We start from the raw sequence: 24,243 nt of genomic DNA, 5'->3' as shown, positions 1-24,243 counted from the left end.
CTGAAGACGTCCACGCAGTGTGCAGCAGCAGTCAAAAAAGCAAATGGGATGTTAGGAATCATTTAAAAAGGGATAGAGAATAAGACGGAGACTATCTTATTGCCCTTGTATAAATCCATGGTATATCCACATCTTGAATACTGTGTACACATGTGGTCCCCTCATCTCAAAAAAGATATACTGGCATGAGAAAAGGTTCAGAAAAGGGCAACTAAAATGATTAGGGGTTTGGAACGGGTCCCGTGTGAGGAGAGATTGAAGAGGCTAGGATTTTTAGCTTGGAAAAGAGGAGACTAAGAGGGGATATGATAGAGGTTTATAAAATCATGAGTGGTGTGGAGAAAATGAATAAGGAAAAGTTACTTACTTGTTCCCATAATATAAGAACTAGGGGCCACCAAATGAAATTAATGGGTAGCAGGTTTAAAACAAATAAAAGGAAGTTCTTCTTCACACAGCGCACAGTCAACCTGTGGAACTCCTTGCCTGAGGAGGTTGTGAAGGCTAGGACTATAACAGGGCTTAAGAGACCTGGATAAATTAATGGAGGTTAAGTCCATTAATGGCTATTAGCCAGGATGGGTAAGAAATGGTGTCCCTAGCCTCTGTTTGTCAGAGAGTGGAGATGGAAGGCAGGAGAGAGATCACTTGATCATTTCCTGTTAGGTTCACTCCCTCTGGGGCACCTGGTATTGGTCATTGTCGGTAGACAGGATACTGGGTTGGATGGACCTTTGGTCTGACTCAGTATGGCCATTCTTATGTTCTTTTCTCTCCTCTCTGAGCCCAGTTGCCATGCACTGAGCGCCTAGGCTCCCAGCTCCCCATGGAGATCCCACAGCTGTGGGAGGGAAGACAATAGTAATGTGAAATTGACAAGAATGTCAGTTTCACTGCTGGTAGGCTCTGTGCTGTGAAATTGAGCCCCACGGGGCTATCAGTGCCCCACAGTGTCCCACTCCAGTTGGTGCAAGCGCACCAGGTGAGGAAGCGCTCCACCTGCAGAAGGAAGGTAGTATGGACACCAAGAGCCGATTGAATTATTGCAGTGGCTCTATGTCAACCTAATTCATAGTGTAAACAAGCTCTTAGAATCCCAGGTGAAAACTATTTTCACTTATTCCTTTTTGAGTCAGGAAGCATAGAAGGAATAAAAGCACTGACTGGCAAAAGAGAAATATTTTGTCTGTGGATCCCTTCCATCTCACCTCAGATGGTGGTAGGCTAATTCTTAAATGATTATAAAGGTTGGATGGAACTGAGGGTTAAAATGGAGAAGTCAAGATTACTTTATTTCATTGATTTTTAAATTATAGCACCAGTATTTTGCCTGTGATCCACATAGCATGTGCAGTGTTTTAATAAAATGTGGACCTGACTGATGGTTCCTCTTAACCTTTCTCTGAGCAAAGTTAATTAAGTGAAGTTGAGAATATAACTTTTTTAAAGACTTTTTTTAAAACGTCCATTGGAAGGTCAATGCACAAAGTGGTTTCATTGACTGTTGATGTCTGGAAGGAACTATCCTCAATAAAATGTAGTAATCGGACTAATTGGTTTTTCTTCTGCCAAAATTAAAACATAATAAAATACGAGCATCTTTAAGGCAACGCCATGTGGTATTCCTGAAAATATTCCACCGGTAATTCTATTACAACTGAAATTTTGTCTTTCAGACTTTCATACCATCAGCGAATAATAGATATTGTTCCTGCTACCTTCTCTGTCCTTAGTCCTGCAAACCCATCGTGTATTTATAAATATGGAGATGAAAGCAATAGTAAGTATAAAAGCTATTCAAAAGACTTTAATATGTTGATAAACTTTTCTTCAGAATGCTATCTGTTTTGAATCTGATCAAGCAAGGAAACGCTCTAGTTTCTGGGTCAAATTAGTTATCTTTATAGAAGAAAATTCACAGTGGAAATAAAAAGGCTGACTTTGACCTGGAAAAATTGCCCGAGTGGGGCACAGTAATATAGTTTAGGTCTAAAACTTTGATTTGGGGCAGGTTGGGAGGGAATTCACTGAAGAAGGGTTCCTAAAAACTTTAAAATGTCAATTACCCTACAGTGTTTGCAGCCTGAACACTGCAACATTGTGCTAGTTGCAAGGAAGCATAAAAGTCAATTTGGCTTCTGTTTTCAGTGTCTGAGCTGAGTGATGCACAAAAGTTGAACAGCATAGTGGAGATGACTTACTATTCGTTGAGTGCCACATTTGTTTCAGAAACAAACGAAAGAGCTCTTGGTAAGCTCCAAAGAACTCTGTCTAATAAATGAAGCAAGCAAGCAAACAGACAGGAGTAAGACAATAGTTAAGGTGAAAAATTATGTGGAGAGATTATTTGTGAAGAAAAAAAGGATGAGTGCCATAACTATAAGGAGTGTCACAATTGAAGTCACAAGGTGAGCGGGAGAAGGAAATGAAGAGATTCTCTAAGGAAGTAGGAGGAAATTGGAGCACATATCTAGGCAAAGGAACGGTTATGTAAGGCCTCTAAAGTTGAGGCCAAGTGGGGACTGAATTTGATGTAGCAGATATGAAGGAAGGATTCTATGGGGCTGCTGATGTAGACACTGACATGAGGAGTAGGGTGGTAGCAGCCAGATTTTGGGTAGATGTTGGGGGGTGGGGGTGAGTTGAGAGGCAGAAAAGATAGTTATCCACACCTAGATACATTTTTGCTAATGGAATAGAGGAAAAAGTGGACTTGGGAGGAAGAAAGGACAAAAGGAGTTACGAGTATACTAGTTTTGCCAAGCTTTAATGTGGGGAGGTGCTGCCACGGTTCTTAACGTCCTCGCTACCTGGAATTGTGAATGTGGTTTAAAGTGTCATTATATAATTTGAACTATTCACTGACTATTAAAACAAGTTCACATCTTGAGAGAAATCAGAGATTTGTGAGTTGGCTGCATGTGGTCCAGATGTAGCATTTGAGCCTGCAGATTGCTGCAAAATCCATATTTCCAGCATGCCAAAATCTCAGTTCTATTAATACAAAGCAGTAATTGTTGAGGGTTTTTTATTGTTCAAGGAAAAGCGTGTGCTTTTCTGAAAAATGCACAAGCTAACATAAAAGTAACCCATATTCATTGCAATTAATTTTGAAGATGATCAGACCTTTTTTTTTTTTTAATGTTTAGAGTCTCTGCCAGGATATACTGTCGCACTCTGTTTGACCATTGCCATTAAAAACAAGACAAGTAATGATGAAATCTTCGGCATCTTAAAAGATGTGCCCAATCCTAACCAGGATGATGACGACGGTAAGGATATCTGACATTAGGCGTTACTAGGTCATTATTCTGTGTTCAAAAGTACTTTCACCAGCCTGTTAAACAAGGAGCTGTGCCTGTACATTGCCTCGTGACTTTGTACACTTCCTCCATTTAGCATCACTTAACAGAAAATGGAACCAGTGTAAAACATTGAGTGTATTTTTGTTTCTCTTGCCCCATGGATAGGATCCATTCTTATCTATGGGATAGTGGTAAGAAGGAGTAAACTGGTATTTGAGATGTACTATTGGGTGGCTGTTGCTGACAAAGACAGTGTGAAAGAATGAAAAAGTCCCTCAAACGTCACCATCAGGATGCAGTTCTTGGTATTAGTTTTGATCTAGAAAATGTAACGTGGTTTGTGTCCTTAGTACGTGAGAGCGCCTCTTTATACATTACGTTAGCAGTTCAGAACAGCTAAGAGCTCAAGCTGCCATTCCCCTGATCTAAACAATATTGACATTCTTGTAAGGGGTCCTTGAGCTCACTTCTCAGCCTCACCCTTGCTGTAGACATCTAGTGTCTTTCTGTCCAGGGCTTATCTGTTCTCCAATCTCTTAGAAGAGAGGTTTGAGAAGTCGCATCTAAAGTTGGTAGCTTGGGTGAAAAAGAACTTGAATAATTCAGTAATAATATGTGAGATTGTACAGGCACCTAGATGAATATATAAAAATCAAAATACATGGAGATAATAAAGTGGTGTAGGAGTGTCCCAAGTCAGGGGAAGAATGGGGTATAGCAGAGGTTCTCAAAATGTGGTCCGCAAGCTCTATTCAGGTGGTCCGCGGATAGTTCCTTCTAAGGTGCACACTTGGATGGCTGCACACAAGAAAGTGAAGGGCTGTAATTAGGTGCCTGGACCCTGGAGAAGATGCACATGTAAGGTGAGGTGGTGGCCTTGGGGGGGGAATAGGGGGTAGTGAGGTGAGAAGAGGGGGTGGAGAGAATTTGGGACATGCAGGGCTGCAGCGGCCAACGAAAGAGGCAACTTTCTCCAGCTCCAGGGCTGCGGCTGAGGGAGAGACTACTGATATTAAAATATGAGTTGTGTGCTTTTATTTGTGGAAGAAAAACACGTTAATTATTATTTAGGTTTTTTATATAGCTCTTTTATCCAAAGCACTTTACAATACTTAGCTAAAGGTACAAAACAACATTTGGAAAGATCATTAAGTGGTCTGCCAAGACCCTCAGCAATTTTCAAGTGGTCCGCAGGGGAAAAAAAGTTTGAGAACCACTGGGTTGTAGGAATCCTAAAGGGATTAAACTCCTGTTTATCCTCTGAAAAGAAAGATGTTGATATGAGTGCTTTTGAAAGTCAGCAGTAGATTTTGCTAGGTTTGATAAAACTTTCAAATGGAAATGGAATCTTCCCTGCTGGTATGAAACAAGAGTTTGAGAATTGCCTCCTATAGAGGATAAGGGAGCAGTGTAGTGTAGTCCTAAATGTACTCCAGAATAGCTGCATGTCAGCGAGGTAAGACTATCTCTGCATGGCAGCACCTGGCAGCCTGAGGGAGTTGCTAATAAAACGGCAGCTTTTAGAAAGCATTGACTGATTCCTTATTCAGGCTGTAAAGCTCAAATGCTAAATCTTAAATTTTACAAAATAAAGAAACCATGAATTATCTTTAGTGCTTTGTTTGCAGGGTTAGATTTTGATAAATACTTACTATATTGATTTTAATTTAACCCACTGTTTCAATTTGAAAACAACTTTCAGATGAAGGATTCACCTTTAACCCTTTGAAAATAGAAGTTTTTGTACAGACTCTGCTCCATTTAGCTGCCAAGTCCTTCAGCCACTCATTCAGTGCTCTGGCAAAGTAAGTGATAAATGCATTATATTTCTGAGTTTATGGAACACATTTTGATTGGAACAGTGAATTGCTTGGTAGAGCTATTCTTCCACAAGCTTCAGTGTTTTGTATGTTGCACAGTATAATGTGCAAGTAAGGAAGGAAGAGAAGAGCTGATAGCTTTTTTTATTAAAGGGATGGTAGTGTGACTCTTACTATCCAAGCAGAGATCGTAATGTGTATTTTACTCCATGTGGCTAGGTCAAGATTCTGCATGTTCTGAGACATGCCTTAGCTTGTTGCTCACCTGGAAGAGTGCAGCAATAGATAGGACACTTCCCAGTGCCCACAAGGAGCCCAGAGGGCCCCACCAGCATAAAGTACTCAGTAAGGCTTGATGTCTCTCACTTATTTGGACTTTCTTGGTGAAACTTAAACTAGTTCTATATATGTTATGATCCTGTGATGTTAACGCTCCATGGTGCAGAGCCAGATAGGTGCAGGTGGGGAGGCAATGGAGGGGTCTTGTATGGGGAAAGCAGGCGGAAGAGCTACATTCAGAATGCATCTGTGGAGGAATGGGGCCCATTACAGTGCAACTTGCAAGCTCCATTTGAGATCCTGTCATTGCACAATTAAATGCGACTTAATCCCAGGGGATCTAGGACTTAATTCATAGAGCAGCAGTGGAAATAGTAAATATCTGTTCCTAAAGGGAAACATGCCTTATTGTAGCATCCTCAAACACAAATGTTAGCCAGGAAATACAGATAAAATAATTTTAAAAGAAATCCCTATATAGCTTTAACTGTGGCCCTGTACCATCACTCACAGAGCAACCTAAACAAGAAAAGTCTGTTCTCCAGTACCTCTCATCTTCATCTCATTAGTGACTCCAGACATGCAAAGTGACTTATCTGTACTACCAGTCTCTTGCTAAACTGTTCTCTCCTGAAGTTCAGTCTAAGTTTTAATTCCTGTATGTTCCTATAAAAATTCTAGTTAGATTGTAAACTTCTCACGGGAAGAATGGTCTTCCTCTGTTACCACAGTGTGACGCATATTGGTGCTTTCTATAGAACTACTGATTATGCAAAACATTTTAATGTAGTTTGAGGCTGCACAGCTGAAGTCAGGGTGTAAGGAAACAGAGTTGGTGCAAATTTACTGATGTAAGTGTAGTATATTCTAGATCTCTGTACGGTGCTATGTATATTTTAAATCTTTACTGTTAAACCAAGACACCTCACATTTAAGTGGCTATCTTGTCTGTCGTCTTCAAGTGATTCTTCATGTGTATTCCGCAATAGGTGTGTGTGCTCGCCACATGCACCGGTGCCGAAAGTTTTTCCCCTAGCAGTACCTGTAGGGGGAGCACCCCAGCAACCCCTGGAGTGGCACCTCCATGGTGCGGTATAAGGTGAGCTGCGTGCTCCCCCCACCCTCAGTTCCTTGTTGCCTACGGTGAAGGTGCATCCGAACTGTGCTGCTCCAGCTTTGCTGTAGCTTGTTCCCAGAACTTTTCATTCGTTCAGTGCTAGTACCTGTAGTTAGTTAGCTGTTACAGTTAGTTCATTTAGTTAGAGTACCCGGGCCAGGGCATGCCCCGGGTTTTAAGGCGTGTGACACTTGTAGGTGATCTATGCCAAGGAGTGATCCAAACGCAGACTATCTACGCTGTTTGGGCGAGACCCATATTAGTGATCGTTGCAAAATTTGCAAGTCGTTTAAACCTTGGACTAAGAGAGAGAGAGACATTAGGCTCTGGGCCATTCTCATGGAGTTGGCGCTGACCCCGGCTCTGGCATGCTGCTCCAAGTCAGCACCAGGCACCGTGGCGTCAGTGCACGGCGACCTTCCGGTGCCATCGACTAGTTGGCACCGCTTCACGTCTGTGGGTCATAAGAAGGCTAAGAAAGTGCATTCTTCGCAGTGGCACCGAGGTAAACCAGACTAGACTCTTGTCAGGCAGTCCTCAATCCCTTCCAGCCTCTAGGCGTCCAAGTCACGTTTAGTGGAGTAGCCCGGCCATGTCGGACCAGGCCTCCCCAGATGTCCGGATGCTGTCTACACTGGAGGCCCTGCAGGCAGTCAGAGACGTCGTGAGCATGCCGGTACCAGGAGCGCTGCCGTTGTCGGCCCCCCGCTCCAGAGGCAAGCCACCGCTGGGTTCTCCACAGTCACCCCCTGCGTGGCGCCGATCACGGGAACGTTCCCGATGCTATTCTCTGCCATCAACTGTTCAGGACGTAGTCCACGTGGCTCATCCTCGACTCCCACCAGACTGTCTGGTTGAGTATCGTCTGACCAGGGCTCCCGGCACCGCTCCACGCTACAGAGCAATTACTGATGGGACCGAGGCAGACGTCGCCAGAGGTTCTCGTCTCTCAGGGGTTACCACAACCAGTCACAGCATGGACATTGACGCCGTTCCCGCTTGGAATCCCGCTCCAAGTCTCTGCCAAGGCACAGTCTCCGCAGCCCGGGGTGTAGATCGCTGGCACTGCACCATCACGGATCCACCTGTCGGAACAGATCACGGAGCAGCAGTTACAGGCGGTACCAGTCCTCCGCATCAAGGTCGCGATACTGTGGGCGACGCCGCTCCTGGCACCGCCGTTCCTCCTGCTCCCGTGGCAGCGGCAGGTCGTTTGTCAGCCCGAGCTCCGCTCGTAGTCACCCTTCCATGGGCCAGGCCGAACAGCCAGGGCCATCGGTGCCACAGCCAGTGCAGTGGCGCCGGAACAGTGGTACCAGTGGGCACCGTGGCCCCCAATGCATCCCCTGGTGGGGGCCCTCTCGGTAGCCGGAGCCTCAGAGGTGCCATTGGCCTCTCTTTCCAGGCCCCCGAGGAGAGGATTGGTGGGATGTACGTCCTTGTCACTGTGCCCAGAGACCGACCAGGTGGTGGACCCTCCGGTGCCAGTGGATACCCAGAGCACCATACCGGCTTCCTCACCCATCCCGGATGAGGCGGCCCTGCCCCCCTCTGTCCCACAGGAGAACTTTAGGGCCCATCAAGAACTTTTAAACCGGGTGGCATCGAGCCTTCACCTCCAGGTAGAGGAGCTGGACGAGTCCTCGGACTCCCTATTCAATGTACTGTCATCTTCGGCACTGGGCAGGGTGGCATTGCCCCTCCATGAGGGGGTGGCAAAGATCTCAAATACCCTGTGGCAAAGGCCGGCTTCCCTGGCCCCCATCTTGAAGAAGGCAGAATGCAAGTACTTTGTACCCACCAAGGGGCACAAGTACCTCTACACCCACCCGATGCCCAACTCCCTGGTGGTCGAGTCGGTCAACCACAGGGAGCAGCAGGGCCAACCAGCCCCAACTCCGAAAAATAAAGACTCAAGGAGGCTGGACTCTTGGCAGAAAGGTTTATTCATCCTCGAGTTTCCAGTTGCGGGTGGCAAACCACCAGGCTCTCCTGGGCAGATACAAATTCAACTTATGGGGTTCGCTGCCCAAATTTGAGGATTCCCGCCAGGAGCGCAATGAAAAAGAGTTCAAGGCCCTGGTGGAGGAGGGTGCAGCTGCTGCCAGGCCATCCCTGTAGGCGGCGTCAGATGCGGCGGACATGGCAGCTCGATCCATGGCCTCGGCGGTGTCCATAAGAAGGGCGTTGTGGCTCCTGCTGTCTGGGCTGTCCAGTGAGGCGCAGTCAGTCATGCAGGATCTCCCGTTTGACGGCAAGGCTCTGTTTGCGGAACAAACAGATACACAGCTGCATGGCATGAAGGACTCCCACATGACCCTGCAGACCCTGGGTCTTCATGTTCCGGCTCCAGCCAAAATTAAGTTTAAGCCGCAGCAGGCCCCTGCTCCGGCTGCCCAGCCTAAGTACGAGGCTGCCTATAAAAAGTTGAGAGACTATAAGAGGCGCGCTCAGCGGCAGTCACGGCCTGCCCCACAGCCTGGGTCCTCCAAGGGCAAGTGGGCAGGGAAAAGGCAGGTTTGATGGGATGTGGGGGGGCACCCTGACAGTGTGTTGATACAGAACACCAAAGCCATATAGTCCTTGAGGACCCTGACCACCTTGCCCTGTAAGTGCGAGCGGAAGGCCACGCACGCCAGACACACCACCCTGAGTTCCTTGACATTTATGTATCCCCCTCAATAAAGCTTCCCTTCTGCAATCGGTTGTGTGCTTTCCTCCTGAAGTGGTCGCGACTAACCTTGGACCGCTGAGTCCTCAACACAGTCTCCCAGGGCTACACGTTGCAATTTGTTTTGCCCCCACCTAACCATCCCCCACCCCAGTTCCTTCTTGGGGGATCCTTCGAACGAAGCCCTGCTAGAGCAGGAGGTGGGGCTGCTCCTAGACCTGGGAGCAGTGGAAATGGTCCCCGGGGAGTTCAGAGGCATGGGGTTCTACTCCCGCTATTTCCTTATCCCGAAGGCCAAAGGGGGACTCAGGCCCATCCTGGATCTGCGGGATCTGAACCAGTTTATGGTCAAACTCAAGTTCCGCATGGTCTCTCTGGCCTCCGTCATCCCCTCCCTGGATCCAGGGGATTGGTACGCCACCCTGGATTTGCAGGATGCGTATTTCCACGTCCACATATTGGAGGGGCACAGATGCTTCCTCAGTTTCCTGTTAATAAACGACATCAAGTCCATGTTAGTCCCGATCCAGCACACAGTTTATCAGGGAGCTCCTGGACGCCTCGTCAGCCACAGCCTCCCTCCCACTGGACAAATTTGAGACCCTAAAGGGGGTCATTGACACGGTCACAAAGTTCCCTGTGACAATGTTCAGAGTGTGCCTCCAGCTCCTGGGTCACATGTCGGCGTGCACGTATGTGGTCTGCTATGCCAAGCTCCGAATGAGGCCCCTCCAGCTTTGGCTGGCCTCTGAGTTCTCCCAGGCCCGGGACAGGATGGACAAGGTCCTCACCGTGCCCGACCTGGTGATTGCCTCCCTTCGGTGGTGGTCCACCCTGAACAACATGCTCCAAGGGATCCCTTTCTGAAGCAGGGCCCTGTCGTTGGAGCTGGTGTCCAATGCATCGGATCTGGGTTGGGGGGCCCATGTGAGGACCATTGAGACCCAAGGGCTGTGGTCGGCCCCGGAGCTATCCCTACACATAAATGTCAAGGAACTCAGGGCTGTGCGTCTAGCGTGCGTGGCCTTCCGCTCGCACTTACAGGGAAAGGTAGTCAGGGTCCTCAAGGACTATATGGCCTCGGTGTTCTGTATCAACAGACAAGGCAGGACCTGATCCTACGCTCTCTGCCGCGAAGCCCTCAGACTGGGACTTCTGCATAGCCCACGGCATCTCCCTGAGGGCCTTCCACCTGCCGGGCGCCCGCAAGAGCAGGGACTTCTCCTCCCAGCACAAGTGGTCTCTCCACCCGAAAGTGGCTCACCAGCTCTTCCGAGTCTGGGGAATTCCCCAGGTGGACCTGTTCGCAATGAGACGGAACCGGCGCTGTCCCCGGTTCTGCTCCAGGGGGATCTGGGAAAGGGCGCTATCTCCGATGCCTTTCTCCTGTCCAGGTTGCACCAGTTTCTCTATGCATTCCCCTCCGTTCCCGCTCATCAGCAGGGTCCTGGAGAAAGTAAAAATGGACAAGGCCCGGGTTCTCTTGATTGTCCCGGCATGGCCCCGGCAGCATTGGTACGGGACCGTGGTGGGCCTGGCCGTGGCTCCGTTGCAGCCATTGCCGCTCCACCCGGACCTGCTCTCCCAGGACCAGGGCGGCGGCCTCCATCCCAGCCTAGCAGCTCTCCACCTCATGGTGTGGCTGCTCAATGGCTAGGCGGGGAGGAGCGGATGTGTTAGGAGGGGGTCCAGCACGTTCTTCTGGAAAGTAGGCGGCCCTCCACACGCTGTGACTACTTGGCGAAGTTGTCCTGGTTCTCCAGATGGGCCGCTAAGCAGGTGTTTCCCTGGTGGCCACCCCAATCCAGTTTATCCTGGACTACCTCCTTCACCTTAGAGCCCAGGGCCTGGCGCCCTCATCGGTCAGGGTGCACCTGCCGGCCCTATCAGCCTTCCATCTGCCGGTGCAGGGACCCACGGTGTTCTCCCGTGCTATGACTGGATGATTCCTTAAGGGATTGAACCATCTTTTTTCCCATGTGCTAGGCCCCCTGTCCTGCCGTGGGACCTGAACTTGGTGTTATCCCGTCTCACGGGGCCCCCATTTGAACCTCTGGCCACGTGCTCCTGGTCTCACCTCTCGTGGAAGGTGGCCTTCCTGGTTGCTATCACGTCGACCAGGTGGGTCTCGGAGCTCAGGGCCCTGACCTCCAAACCCCCTTACATGGTTTTTCATAAGGTTTAGCTCCGCCCACACCCCACGTTCCTCCCTAAGGTGGTCTCCGCCTGTCACTTGGGCCAGGATATTTTCCTGCCTGTCCTCTGCTCCAAGCCCCATGCGTCCAGTGAGGAACGCCACCTCCACACACTCGACGTGCGTCGGACGCTGGCCTTCTACCTGGAACAGACTAAGCCGTTCAGGAAATCCTCTCAACTGTTTGTTGCCTCAGCTGAATGCATGCGGGGTCGGTCGATTTCCACCCAGCGCCTCTCCCACTGGGTCACCTCGTGCATTCGCACCTGTTATGATCTGGCAGGTGTTCCCCCGCCACCCATTGTGAGGGCACACTCGACTCAGGCCCAGGCCTCGTTGGCTGCCTTTGTGGCCCACGTCCCATTCAGAATATTTGTAGGGCTGCCACTTGGTCTTCGGTTTTCATGTTTACCTCGCACTATGCGATTGTCTCCCAAACCAGGGATGACACCAGGTTCAGCAGGGCCGTACTCTGTCCCGGGGATCTGTGAACTCCTCCCGCCTCCAACAGATATAGCTTGGACTCACCTGTTGTGGAATACACATGAGCAATCACTGGAAGAAGAAAAGACAGTTAGCTGTTCTGTAACTGGTATTCTTCGAGATGTGTTGCTCATGTCTATTCCACATCCCACCCTCCTTCCCCTCTGTCGGAATTGTCTGGCAAGAAGGAACTGAGGGTGGGGGGAGCGCACAGCGCCCCTTATACCACACCATGGAGGCACCACTCCAGGGGTCGCTGGGGTTCTCCCCCTACGGGTACTGGGAAAAATTTCCTGTCTTTTTTGCTGAGTCAGTTTCTGTGTAGAATTCAAGCCTTGTGTGAATTTTTTTTCTATCTTCATCTGTAAGGGACAAAAAAACTAACACACGCATTCCTGGGTTTTATTTTCATGTTGGGTTAGTAAACTCTAGCAAAGACCACAATACAAACAGCTGTTACCTGATGGTAATTAGGAAAAGTAAGAGTTGGAAATGAGTACAGTGCAATCAGTATCTTATGACTTAATATCTTTCTCAAAGGTGACTTGCTAGTGCTGTACTAGTTAATGGTTGCATTATGTCAGAATGCCCCAGATAGCAATTAGATTTCAAAACATACTTGTTACCCTTACTTTCAGATGACCCTGCGTCCTGGTTTCAAGCATCCCCTGCTCCTGCTTAAATGTTCCAGTTGTGCACTATGCTGGCAACATCCCGACTACCCAGGGCCAGCACAAAGGGGGGCAGGTAAGTGGTGCATTTCTTTACTATATGGCAGAGTTTTGCCAATTTTTTTTACATTAACTTTTGGAATATAAAATACTTCTATATTTGCAAAACCCTGCCATATAGTAGGGAAAACCCCTCATATGACCCCCCCCTTGCAGTCTGGCTCTACATGTGAGGTCACGAGCACTGCATATATTGGGACATCTTGGAGCAGGAGCAGCTGATAAATAGGTAAACCTATGTGTTGAATGTCCCAAAGAGCAAGTGGCATAACCTTGCATTAACTGGGTAACACCTGTCTAACAATGATCCTTGGTGTTGCACAATGAAATGCCAATTAAGTAATTATAAATATGACACAAGTAATTGTCAGTATAAAACCATACATTAAATCAAAAGCTTTTTGATATAAATGTCTTAAATTTGCCTAAGCAAGATAAAATACATCCTAGAATTTTTTACTGGATTTTTGATTCCGAGCTTCTGGTACAGAAACATTTGAACTCTTGGATATTCTGTTGCAACTGTCTAAAATATGTTCTTTAAATTTCTCTTGATCAAACATTATGAATGTAGATACAATATGCTATGTTAAAATGTGGCACTTCATGTAAGTACATTCTGAATCCGTTCACTCACAAATCAGTATATTGGTTTCTGAACTAGCACTGAAACCTGAAATGTTTTCAGGTTATATTGCTGCTTAAATTCAGAAAGGTGCGACATAAACTGCCACTGGAAGAAGTGTAGCAATTTCGAACCTGGCTGGCTCTGACCTGCAATTGATGATACACTGGCAGCCTGCTGTGGCCAGGGAGCCCTCTTGCCATCATTGGCACACCTGGCACCATCAATTGTAACATTGGGACTTAAACTGGTAATTTACATTTTATGTCTTAACAACTTCTGTTATGAACGCTCACATTCAAACACCATCAAAACTTAGTAGGGGAGTTGTTGGAGGATCTTCTGCGGTGGAGTGTATGGAGTAATACGCTACAAGGGCATGTCTACACTGGAGCACTCATATACGTTAAGGCAAATCAACTGAAGGGGTAGAGGCAATGTTCATAAGTTAAAATGTTAAATCCATGCGTGGCTGCTCTCATTCAGGAGAAAAGTGGCAATAATTCGCTATAGATTAAATTTCATTAGGGACTTGTCTACATGAACAATTAGACTGCGTCCAACTGGGGTGTGAATTACTCCACACTAGCCTGCTGTGGTCTAACTGTGGGCACCCTGATGACTCACTTTAACAGTTTGTTAGAGTGCTTTAACACATGTCGTCAGGGCATGCGCAGACCATGAGACCACAGCAGGCTAGTGTGGGGAAGATTCACACCCTGGCTTGCCGCAGCCTAATTGTTTCACTTTACTCCGAATTGAGATCATCCACATGGGGACTTTACTCACATTGGTTTCAAACTAGCAGTTCATCTGCCTTAACTTTCCGAAGTGTTCCTGTGTGGACATGGCCTATTAGAGAATCACCATGAATTGGTCACAGTGAGTATGTCTACACAGCCTGTAGCAGTGAGCCTCCCACCCTGGGTCCGTGGACTCGGACTTGCGGGGTTCATACTATTGTGCTAAACATAGCTGTATAGACAGCGCTTTGAAGTTGCAGCTTGGCCTCTGAACCCATCCCCCTCCCCTAGCTCTAGCCTGAGCTGCAATGTCTACACAGCTATTTTTAGTGCTGTAGTAGGAGCCAAGATCTGTTGACTCTGACTGTGAGGCTCACTACCATAGGCTGCGTAGGCATACTCTCAAACAAACTTTTACTTGACCACTTCAACTACTTGTAGTGCATCCACTGATCGCTTTTATTTATTATAATAAGGTTTCATGAAGTCTTCAAAACACTCGCTGAAAGTGATGAGGGGAAGCTCCATGTGCTGAGGGTTGTGTATGAGGTCTGGAAGAACCATCCACAGGTAAGAGTGGTGGTTTCAGATGTTTGTTGAAGCTTGCATTCTCACGATAATCTGATACAACAAAATGAACACTGAGAAGCCTAGAAACTGAATTGTTTGCAAAGAAAGCGTTGCATTTTATGCTCACTTTAAAAAAAAAAAAAAAAAAAAAAAAGGCCTGGTCACTGTTTACTTAAATTGTTTAATAGAAAGAATTCAAACTGTATTTACTGGTGTTACTAACAGCATCTCAGATTAGACATTTTTATCTGTTTATCACTATGCTACCTCCTTTCAGCATTTATTCCAAATTGAGGCAATTTGACATTCATCTTCTCAGTGCAGCGTTTGAGTTGCTAACCCTGCAAGAGAATGGCTCTTATTAAAACAGCCGTTTCCACTGGGGTTGTTAATATTATGGAATCATTTCTCTTGGTCTTAAGTTTTGTAAGAGTTTGTATTACAAAATCTAAACTTGGGCCAAATGCTTCAAAGTGAGAAATAAAAGTCTATCACTTAGAACTTGCTCTGACTGCAGACATTACTTGAAATAAAAAAAAAAGTGTTATGATAAACTTGGGCTCAAGGCAATGTGCTTGTAGAATTGACTGGATCAGCTGATCTGGCAGATTGGTTTTGTGATGTGGCTGTTGCTTAATTGAGGTAAATACAACCTTAATTGTTTGGCTGTGTTACTGTGATTCAGCGGTAGTTAGTGCTCACTTCAAAGTAGTGCACCAATTGAACTAAATATAGATACAGATTTAGTTAAATTGTTGCAGGTCTTCTAGTGTGAACACTGTGTGTGGACGATCTTAAAACTAGTTCAGTGTGACCGTCACACCAGCTTACTCGTATCTGGTAAAAATTGCACCTTTAGTTAAAACTCATCTGCACACACTGTTGCCTCAGGCCTCTAGAGAAGCCACTGCCTTGCAGAGGGCATTCATGCTGTACTAACTAATGATGGCTGTTAAGCAGAGGGTCACTGGAGAAGCTATAACTGATAGCACCTATTCCTGTGTTTCACACCAGCAATGAACAGGTAGGATTGAGTATCTCTTATTACCGTAGGTATCGTGACGCTCTAATATAGTAAACAGATTTTTTTCTCTCTCTCTCTCTCACAAGATGATTGCTGTGCTTGTGGATAAGATGATTCGGACGCAGATAGTTGATTGTGCTGCTGTAGCAAACTGGATCTTCTCTCCAGAGCTTGCTCATGATTTTACTAGGTAACAAAACGAATTCTCTGTTGCTGAAACTAACATTCAGTTGGTTTAGACATATTGTCACTTTGTGGATAGTGTACACTGAATACCAGTTTACTTTGCTCAAATTCTTGGCTATTATGGTAAGCAAACAATTTTTAAAAAATACCTTTGCACTTCATACACAACCTACCTGTCAACCCCTCCGAAAGAATATTTGTCATTCAACATTCTCCATTTAGAGTTGAGGTGCAGGTTTATAAAGAACCCAACAATCCATCTCGTCTAGTTTCCAGACAATGGCCTATAACTTCAGTATGCCTCTGAGGAAGGTACATCTCTACAGTCACCATGCAAACTGCTTGTTGGCACAGGGACTGTCTTGTTCTGCACTAGTTTAGCACAATGGGAACATGGTATGTGGCTGAGGTTCCTAGGTGCTGCTGCAATACAAATAATAAATTGGGGGGGGGAGGGGAGAACATCCCAGACGCAGACTGGTTCATGTAACTATCGTCTATAATTGCAGGTACTGTTGTTGCTAGTACGTTTGTGAATTATACTTATCACTCTCAGTCCTATAAGTTAATAGTACATTACTTTTACATTACATTACATCAGATAATTGCTTTTTAAAGTCAGTTTATTTGTTCATATAGTTAGTTACACTGAGTATCCAAATCATTAAAGGTTTCAGAGTAGCAGCCATGTTAGTCTATATTCGCAAAAAGAAAAGGAGTACTTGTGGCACCAGTCTCTAAGGTGCCACAAGTACTCCTTTTCTTTTTGCAAATCATTAAAGAATCTCTTAAAATAAACAAGGCTTAAGAGAAAAGGATACCACATGACAGTATCCTGTGGAGACTCTAGCATCGTGATGTTTTTTAACTCTCTTGACTTAGAATGTTCTAACAAAACAAATTCATGATGTGCCTCATGCATTCCTGAATACATTCAAAATAAAACATCACTCATATTTCAAGGTAAAATGGAGGAAAGATCCCACTGTTAATAATAGGAAGACACACCTGTTTAAGTGTACTCCCCTAGTATTAATATTGGTACTTCACATGCATAAGTTGAATAAATTGCAAAGGAATTCAGGTTATAGTTGAAACTTTGGAAAATTCTTCCTGTACATGCATTTCTGTAATAAATTATGTATTCTTAATACATTCTGGTAACACTTGAAACCTGTACTGTTGCTGTTAGTCTGAGTGAGTAAGAAGGTTGGGGCTAAAATACAGCTAAAATTTTAGACTTGTGATTTTTCTCTCTGCTCTTTAACAGTTTACTATTTACTGTGTTTTGTATTTTGTTACCGGCTACAATAAGATTATAATTGGTTCTCTGGTAGGTTCTATATCTGGGAGATCTTGCACTCCACAATTCGTAAGATGAACAAGCACGTAGTGAAGATCCAAAAGGAACTAGAGGAGACTAAAGCAAGATTAGCCAGGCAACACAAACGAGTATGTATTTTGTTTTGTATCTTGTAAATATATTAGTAGCACTAGTCTATTGAAGTAAAGCCATGTAAATTTCGCATTTACTTCATTTCAGACTAAATCATATTTTTTTTCTGTGGCAAGATTCATGTCAACTGATATGAGACTCGATCTGTGAGACACAAAATAAATATGCTGTTAATCTTTCTACAACATTATCCCCATCAGTAGCACATAGATATTGACTTGGATTCCACAGCGATTGTGATACTAACATGAACTTCAAAAACAGCTGTAAAGGCTGTTACAGCCAAGAAGTCAAAGTAAATGGAGCTCAGTTTACGTTCCTTTACTGCTTTTTTAGGTCTTTCTCATGAGGTAACTACAAAAGAACACTAAATGTTTGTTGCCAACTATAGATGCTTCAGTGACAGCTACCTCTCAGCTAACTCACTCTCGTTTTCTGTTACATTCTTGTGTAGCAATGGAAATTGTATTTTCAGTATTTCAGCTTTACTGTAAAAGGTTTGTCTTCAAATTTGTAGATATATCATTTAGTAACTTGATAAATATTATAGAAAAGCAAATTAGAGAGGCTAGTCATGGTAGAGAAGCTGGGGGACTCAACTGACCTACTGTCCCATGCTTACGCTGCCATTATGTTCCAGGGCATGCTTCTGGATTTTGACAGGTTTCAGAGTAGCAGCCGTGTTAGTCTGTATTCACAAAAAGAAAAGGAGGACTTGTGGCACCTTAGAGACTAACAAATTTATTTGAGCATAAGCTTTTGTGAGCTACAGCTCACTTCATCGGATGCATTTGGTGGACTTTGACAGTTTCACATACTCTTTTTGTTTGCTCTGAATACATTTTGAATCCCCATGTGTGACCTTACCCCCAAGATGTTAAAGCTTTAAACGCTATCCCTTGTGTGTAACGACTTCAGTATTATTTTAAAATGCATTTTCGTTCCAAGGATAACTGAATGCCAAAATAGATTAAATGGGAAAACTGATAATGTCTGAAGAAATTGATTGATTGACATCCCAAACTACACTTGTGGGGAAAAATCTGAGTCTTGCCCCTCTACATAAAGTCTGTATGTGCATTAGAAGCACTTAGTACCTTGAATGTCTTCTCCATTTATCTTTAACGTAATTAGTTTTATTTAATGCACTTCCAGTTATGTTGGAATTCAGTTCTGAACAATATTGTAGACTGTGTTGTGTGAACAATGCTCCTCTGCACTATATCCTTAGATGACTGGACCTATAATGTTTTACTGCGGATATAAGCCGTTTTGAAGAAAGGTTACATCCAGGGCTGCAGAGGAAGAAAAGTACTTGCTTGTCAGTTTTTATGCAAGCAATCACACCTCTTGGATTACTTAACACAGGGGCCCTAGTTTTGTCATCCTAAATTGGTTTTGCTTATAGTATTTCTACAAATACTTGAAGTTTATAGCTGTTTAATTTCTGGACAGATATGCAGAAAAAAATCTTTTGTGAGAATAACAAAGCAAATAATACCTGCAATCAAAACCTTCATCTCCCTAATTCCTTATTTCCTAGTAAACTGCATTTAGTTCTTTGTATAACTTCCCTTGACTGACTCATGGCTAGTTGCTAAGGGTCAAATGGCAGTTCTGAAGATGCTTTTTTTTTTTTTTAATAGATTAGGGACAGACAGGTTTCAGAGTAGCAGCCGTGTTAGTCTGTATTCGCAAAAAGAAAAGGAGGACTTGTGGCACCTTAGAGACTAACAAATTTATTTGAGCATAAGATTTCGTAAACTACAGCTCACTTCATCGGATGCATTCAGTGGAAAATACAGTGGGGAGATTTATATACACAGAGAACATGAAACATTGGTTGTTACCATACACACTGTAACGAGAGTGATCAGACAGAGACAAACACCTACAAGATCTCTATCAAGCATTCTTACAACTACAATATCCACCTGCTGAAGTGAAGAAACAGATTGACAGAGCCAGAAGAGTACACAGAAGTCACCTACTACAGGACAGGCCCAACAAAGAAAATAACAGAACGCCACTAGCCATCACCTTCAGCCCCCAGCTAAAACCTCTCCAATGCATCATCAAGAATCTACAACCTATCCTGAAGGACACCGATCACTCTCACAGATCTTGGGAGACAGGCCAGTCCTTGCTTACAGACAGCCCCCCAACCTGAAGCAAATACTCACCAGCAACCACACACCACAACCACTAACCAGGAACCTATCCTTGCAACAAAGCCCGTTGCCAGCTCTGTCCACATATCTGTTCAGGGGACACCATCATACGGCCTAATCACATTAGCCACACTATCAGAGGCTCATTCACCTGCGCATCTACCAATGTGTTATATGCCATCATGTGCCAGCAATGCCCCTCTGCCATGTACATTGGTCAGACTAGACAGTCTCTACATAAAAGAATAAATGGACACAAATCAGACGTCAAGAATTAACATTCAAAAACCAGTTGGAGAACACTTCAGTCTCTCTGGTCACTCGATTACAGACCTAAAAGTGGCAATACTTCAACAAAAAAACTTCAAAACAGACTCCAACGAGAGACTGCTGAATTGGAATTGATTTGCAAACTGGATACAATTAACTTAGGCTTGAATAGAGACTGGGAGTGGATGGGTCGTTACACAAAGTAAAACTATTTCCCCATGTTTATTCCCCCCCCCCCACTCCGCTGTTCCTCGTTCTTCTTGTCAACTGCTGGAAATGGCCCACCTTGATTATCACTACGGAAGGTTCCGCCCTCCCCCATTCTCCTGCTGGTAATAGCTCACCTTACCTGATCACTCTTGTTACAGTGTGTACGGTAACACTTATTGTTTCATGTTTTCTATGTATATAAATCTCCACACTGTATTTTCCACTGAATGCATCCTGTGAAGTGAGCTGTAGCTCACGAAAACTTCTGCTCAAATAAATTTGTTAGTCTCTAAGGTGCCACAAGTCCTCCTTTTCTTTTAGGGACAGACAGTAACTGTTATCTAAATTTTTCTTTTGTAAGGAGCACCACAGTGAGCCCATGTCACAATTACAAGGGCTAACTGCACCTCTCTCCCCTTCCTGGTCTCTGAGTGCACTCTCTCCACTGTCCGGCCTTGTGCCTTTACCTCTCCTGGGGTACTCTTAGACCAGGCCCAGCACGCAGGATATTAACTATGTGCACACTCAGCAGATTCTACTGAGTTCTGGCACCTGCTGTTCTTCCATTCAGAAGTCTGCGACCAATGGTGTGTTTGTTGACCGGGCAGCCTTTCTAAATCAAGGTGTTTTTTTAGCAGTAGAAACAAAGCATTTAAAGATTTTAAAACAACCTTACCATCCCCGGCAGGTAAACAAAGCTGGCCTAACTTCTTCAGACATCTCCACTGAGTGTGGGTGTGTTTGTCTGTCTGGTTCCATCGGACAACTCCCCACCTCTCGGGGGCGAGGGAGGAGGAATCTTCCTTTTTAAACCTGTTGCAGTTCTTTTGATCTCCTGATTCCCAGGCCTTGTCCTATCCTTGTCCTGAGAAGAGACAGTGCAAGTGTTTGCTGAAAAGTGGTCTATCTTTAGCTATTCCTCTTCCCTACCAGCCCCATGTGAACTAAAGCAGCCTATTCATATAGTAAACAACCCACGAATGCAGTCAGTTTACGGTAATGATAAATGATTACAGAGCAGCTCCACTTCCATTGAGGCCTCATTAGGCAAGTTGCTAGCAGCCATGCACATGTGTTGTAGTATGGGCACTACCAGGATCTCACTAGCTAAACTTTACCATGGTTGGCTGTGTCAGTAACTTTGTTATTTTCACTTCCAGCGAGACAGTGATGATGATGATGATGACGATGACCGAAGCAGCGATAGGGAAGATGGACCATTGGAAGAGCAGATAGAACGCTTGCAGGAGAAAGTAGAGTCTGCTCAGAGCGAACAAAAGAATCTCTTCCTTGTTATATTCCAGGTAACGGTGTGGGATTTTGTCTCTCTGACAACCCTGAACTTTTAAGGGGACTAGAATTCGGAGGGTGTGGGGAAGGATGAATAGCTTTACTATGGAAGCTAGTAATGTGGTCCAGCCACTCCAGAGCAAGAAACTTCTAGGTTTCCCCTAGAGAGGATTTGTTCAACTTCAAAGTGTTTGAATAAAGGAGTTCTTATACCAGATTGCGCCTTTCTTCAATAAGCAAAAGGCAGTGTTTGTCTAAATGCAGTGTTTAGTATCTCTTAATTTAAATGAATTATTCAGACTTGATTGTTCAAAACTTCTATCTGTAGAATATCTCATGGATTATTTTGTCCAGAATAATACACACTTATCTAAGATTGAGTTTCCTTCATGTTCCAAGACGTGCTTAACCAGTACTTCATTAAAACTATTCTCTTTTTTAGCGTTTCATTATGATATTAACAGAGCATTTAGTGCGGTGTGAAACTGGTGGGATTGATGTAATTACGCCTTGGTACAAGAACTGTATAGAGAGACTGCAGCAGATCTTCTTACAGGTTGGTCTCGTTCAGCAGTTATCGTGGATAATGCTTAGTGATTTGAGAATCAGTCCTGTTCATCTAGCCTCATCCACTTCATTTAATTAAGACACCTGGCTGGGGCAGTGTTGTCCTAATTGGTTAGCACAGAGGGTTGTGCGTAGGTCTCCTTGCTTCTAATCCCAGTTTTGCCAGTGACCGTTACTGTAGATAAACTATTTAACTATCCCTCCATTGTAAAATGGATGTAAATACAAAGCGTAAGGGATATATCAAGACTCCATGCTTGTAAAGGCACTTGAAGATCTGCTAAGAGGTGCTATTATATGTAAGTGCCAAGAATGGATTGAGAGAGGGTAGTTGTAAAAACTTTATCTATAAAATGACTGCAGCCCTGGGAGGGAATGTTTAAAGACCCCTATTAAACCACAAGAACTTTGGAACTCTGCTGTCTCTTTTTAAAATCTGGTAACCAGTGTAAAAAGACCTAAAGTTTTAGGTGACTTGGCTGAAAGTGACAGGCCAAGAAATTGAAAGTGTTCCTCTCTGTGAATATTAGTTGGTGACTGTACAGGATGTGGTATGTAATTCTTCATGTGGATTATTCTCCCATATTTGTAAACAAAGTTTACATGGCCTCCTAGTAGTATATTCAGTCCTACAGTTACCTCCATGCATGTGCAGAGGCCCACCCACAATGCACTTCAGGATCAGGACTGTAGAGTCACCATTGCTAGCATTTTCCAGCTTGTTTTGCACAGGGAGAGTACAGCACTTAGCAATACAAGATATAAACGCAAATGCAGTTTCTACATCCTGTCATTTCTCCAGGCTACACCTTCCTTGCAGGTGGTAGAAATTACGTGCAGCCCAGCCCGGCACCCAGTGTAGCCCTAAGTTTTGGCCAAAAATTTGGCTCCTGTGTTTGATGCATGTTCTTTTCTCTGCATGTTTTGGTACATAAAGGCAAATAAGAGTACTAAAGATGTCTGTCTCTGTCTGCAGCACCACCAGATAATCCAGCAGTACATGCTGACCTTGGAGAACCTTCTGTTTACAGCTGAACTGGACCATCACATATTGGCTGTATTTCAGCAATTCTGTGCTCTGCAGGCCTGAGAATTTTTCACATGCTGAGTCTTATCTGCAGGACTTAAACTGATTTCATATTTTTAAACAAAAAGAGGAAAACTTGACGTGGGAAAAGAAGAAGCTTTGAATTCAAGATGGCTTAACGTTCTTCTGCATAAATGATACAGTACAGTACTCTACCAGACATCAACTGTTTTAGCGTCCTAGGCCTTTGTTATGACTGATAGAGGACTGGTGTGGAATAATTATGAATTCTTTTAATTTGTCCTTTAATTTTAAATGATTTGACTGTTGGCTTCATCATAGCATTTGTTTTTTTTGGTTTGTTTTTTTTGTTTCTGCCCTCTGTCATTTATATAAAAATAAATAGGGAAAACGTTAGAGAATTGGTTACCTCTGCCTAATCCTTAAAACAAACAATTCCCCCAATTACCATAATGTGAGGCAGGTCATAGAGTGTCTTGTGAATGTGATAGACATGCAACTCTTCAGCGAGCAACTCGATAAATTCTCTTTAGTTAGGCAGAGGAAAAGTATCTTAACTTCAGGCATGTGAAACGCTGAGTCAAGCTTACAAAGTAGTGTAGAGCATATGATGAGTTTATTACCAAACTGAATAGACTTTCACAGTTTGAAAGAGAGTGGTTGAAATACAGTTGAAATATGTTTTTTAAATCTATTGTCTGGTCTTTTTTTTATTACAGTAATTACAAACATTATGCTGCTCATAAACATAACTGTTCATTACAAAAGATTTTGTAGGAAGTGTTAACAATTGGGAAGCTTTATGCTGACATCTTCTGATGAATATATTGCTACTTTCCAACACCCTAAAAAGATGAGTTACCACCTTACAGTGCCTATCTAAATTCTTCAGATAATAGAAGCACTTGCAGGGTGTGTCCCCTTCAAATTAGATTCTCCTTGGATGCTCTCTGAATCAGGCAGTTCCAATTTGAACACTGTGGACAGTGTACCATCCTTAAACTCTAACCTCTCTCCCAAGAAGAGACTGAATACAAAATATAAATGGGTTAATTTTTTATCGTTGATTGTAACTTTTCCACCAGCAGTCTTATGGTCCCCTAAGAACTTAAGAATGGCCATACTGAGTCAGACCAGTGGTGCATCTAACCCAGTATCCTGTCTTCTGACAGTAACTGATGCTAGATGCTTCAGAGGAAATGAACAGAACAGGTAATCAAGTGATCCATTCTCTGTCATCCTGTCCCAGCATCTGTTAGAGGTTTAGGGATTTGAGCATGGAGTTGTCCCTGACTACCTTGGCTAAAAACCATTGATGAATCTATCTAATTCTTTTTTGAACCCAGTTATACTTTTGGCCTTCACAACATCCCTGGCAATGAGTTCCACAGGGTGACTGTGTGTTGTGTGAAGAAATACTTCCTTTTGTTGGTTTTAGACCTGCTGCCTATTCATTTCATTGGGTGACCCTGGTTTTTGTGTT

The 24,243-nt window shown here is 44.4% G+C and overlaps 1 protein-coding gene and 1 long non-coding RNA gene across 6 annotated transcripts in view; both read left to right on the top strand.

The window, feature by feature from the left end:
- Nucleotides 1-23,450, top strand: part of NCBP1 (nuclear cap binding protein subunit 1) — a 60,905-nt gene extending 37,455 nt beyond the window's left edge. For 3 of the 5 annotated variants that reach the window (XM_038402534.2, XM_043515372.1, XM_038402535.2), the window contains 9 exons: nt 1,677-1,780; nt 3,150-3,272; nt 5,008-5,110; nt 14,445-14,538; nt 15,649-15,752; nt 17,086-17,200; nt 21,016-21,159; nt 21,588-21,701; nt 22,689-23,450. In XM_038402534.2, the coding sequence (XP_038258462.1) occupies nt 1,677-1,780; nt 3,150-3,272; nt 5,008-5,110; nt 14,445-14,538; nt 15,649-15,752; nt 17,086-17,200; nt 21,016-21,159; nt 21,588-21,701; nt 22,689-22,802 (1,015 nt within the window). In that variant the 3' untranslated portion in view covers nt 22,803-23,450. Of the gene's footprint in view, nt 1-1,676; nt 1,781-3,149; nt 3,273-5,007; nt 5,111-14,444; nt 14,539-15,648; nt 15,753-17,085; nt 17,201-20,543; nt 20,996-21,015; nt 21,160-21,587; nt 21,702-22,688 lie in introns of those variants that run through there. The other 2 variants (XM_043515370.1, XM_043515371.1) reach the window with 2 other exon arrangements.
- On the top strand, nt 17,207-18,904 carry LOC122460447. Its single transcript, XR_006281754.1, has 2 exons — nt 17,207-17,867; nt 18,013-18,904. It is a non-coding gene; the product is annotated as an uncharacterized LOC122460447 (long non-coding RNA).
- Nucleotides 23,451-24,243: the final 793 nt, after the last annotated feature.

This window comes from Dermochelys coriacea, chromosome 5 (genome assembly GCF_009764565.3).
Source record: "Dermochelys coriacea isolate rDerCor1 chromosome 5, rDerCor1.pri.v4, whole genome shotgun sequence".
Lineage (NCBI taxonomy): Eukaryota > Metazoa > Chordata > Testudines > Dermochelyidae > Dermochelys > Dermochelys coriacea.
Note: the sequence above shows the minus strand (reverse complement) of the source record. Positions and strands in the feature narration are given on the sequence as shown.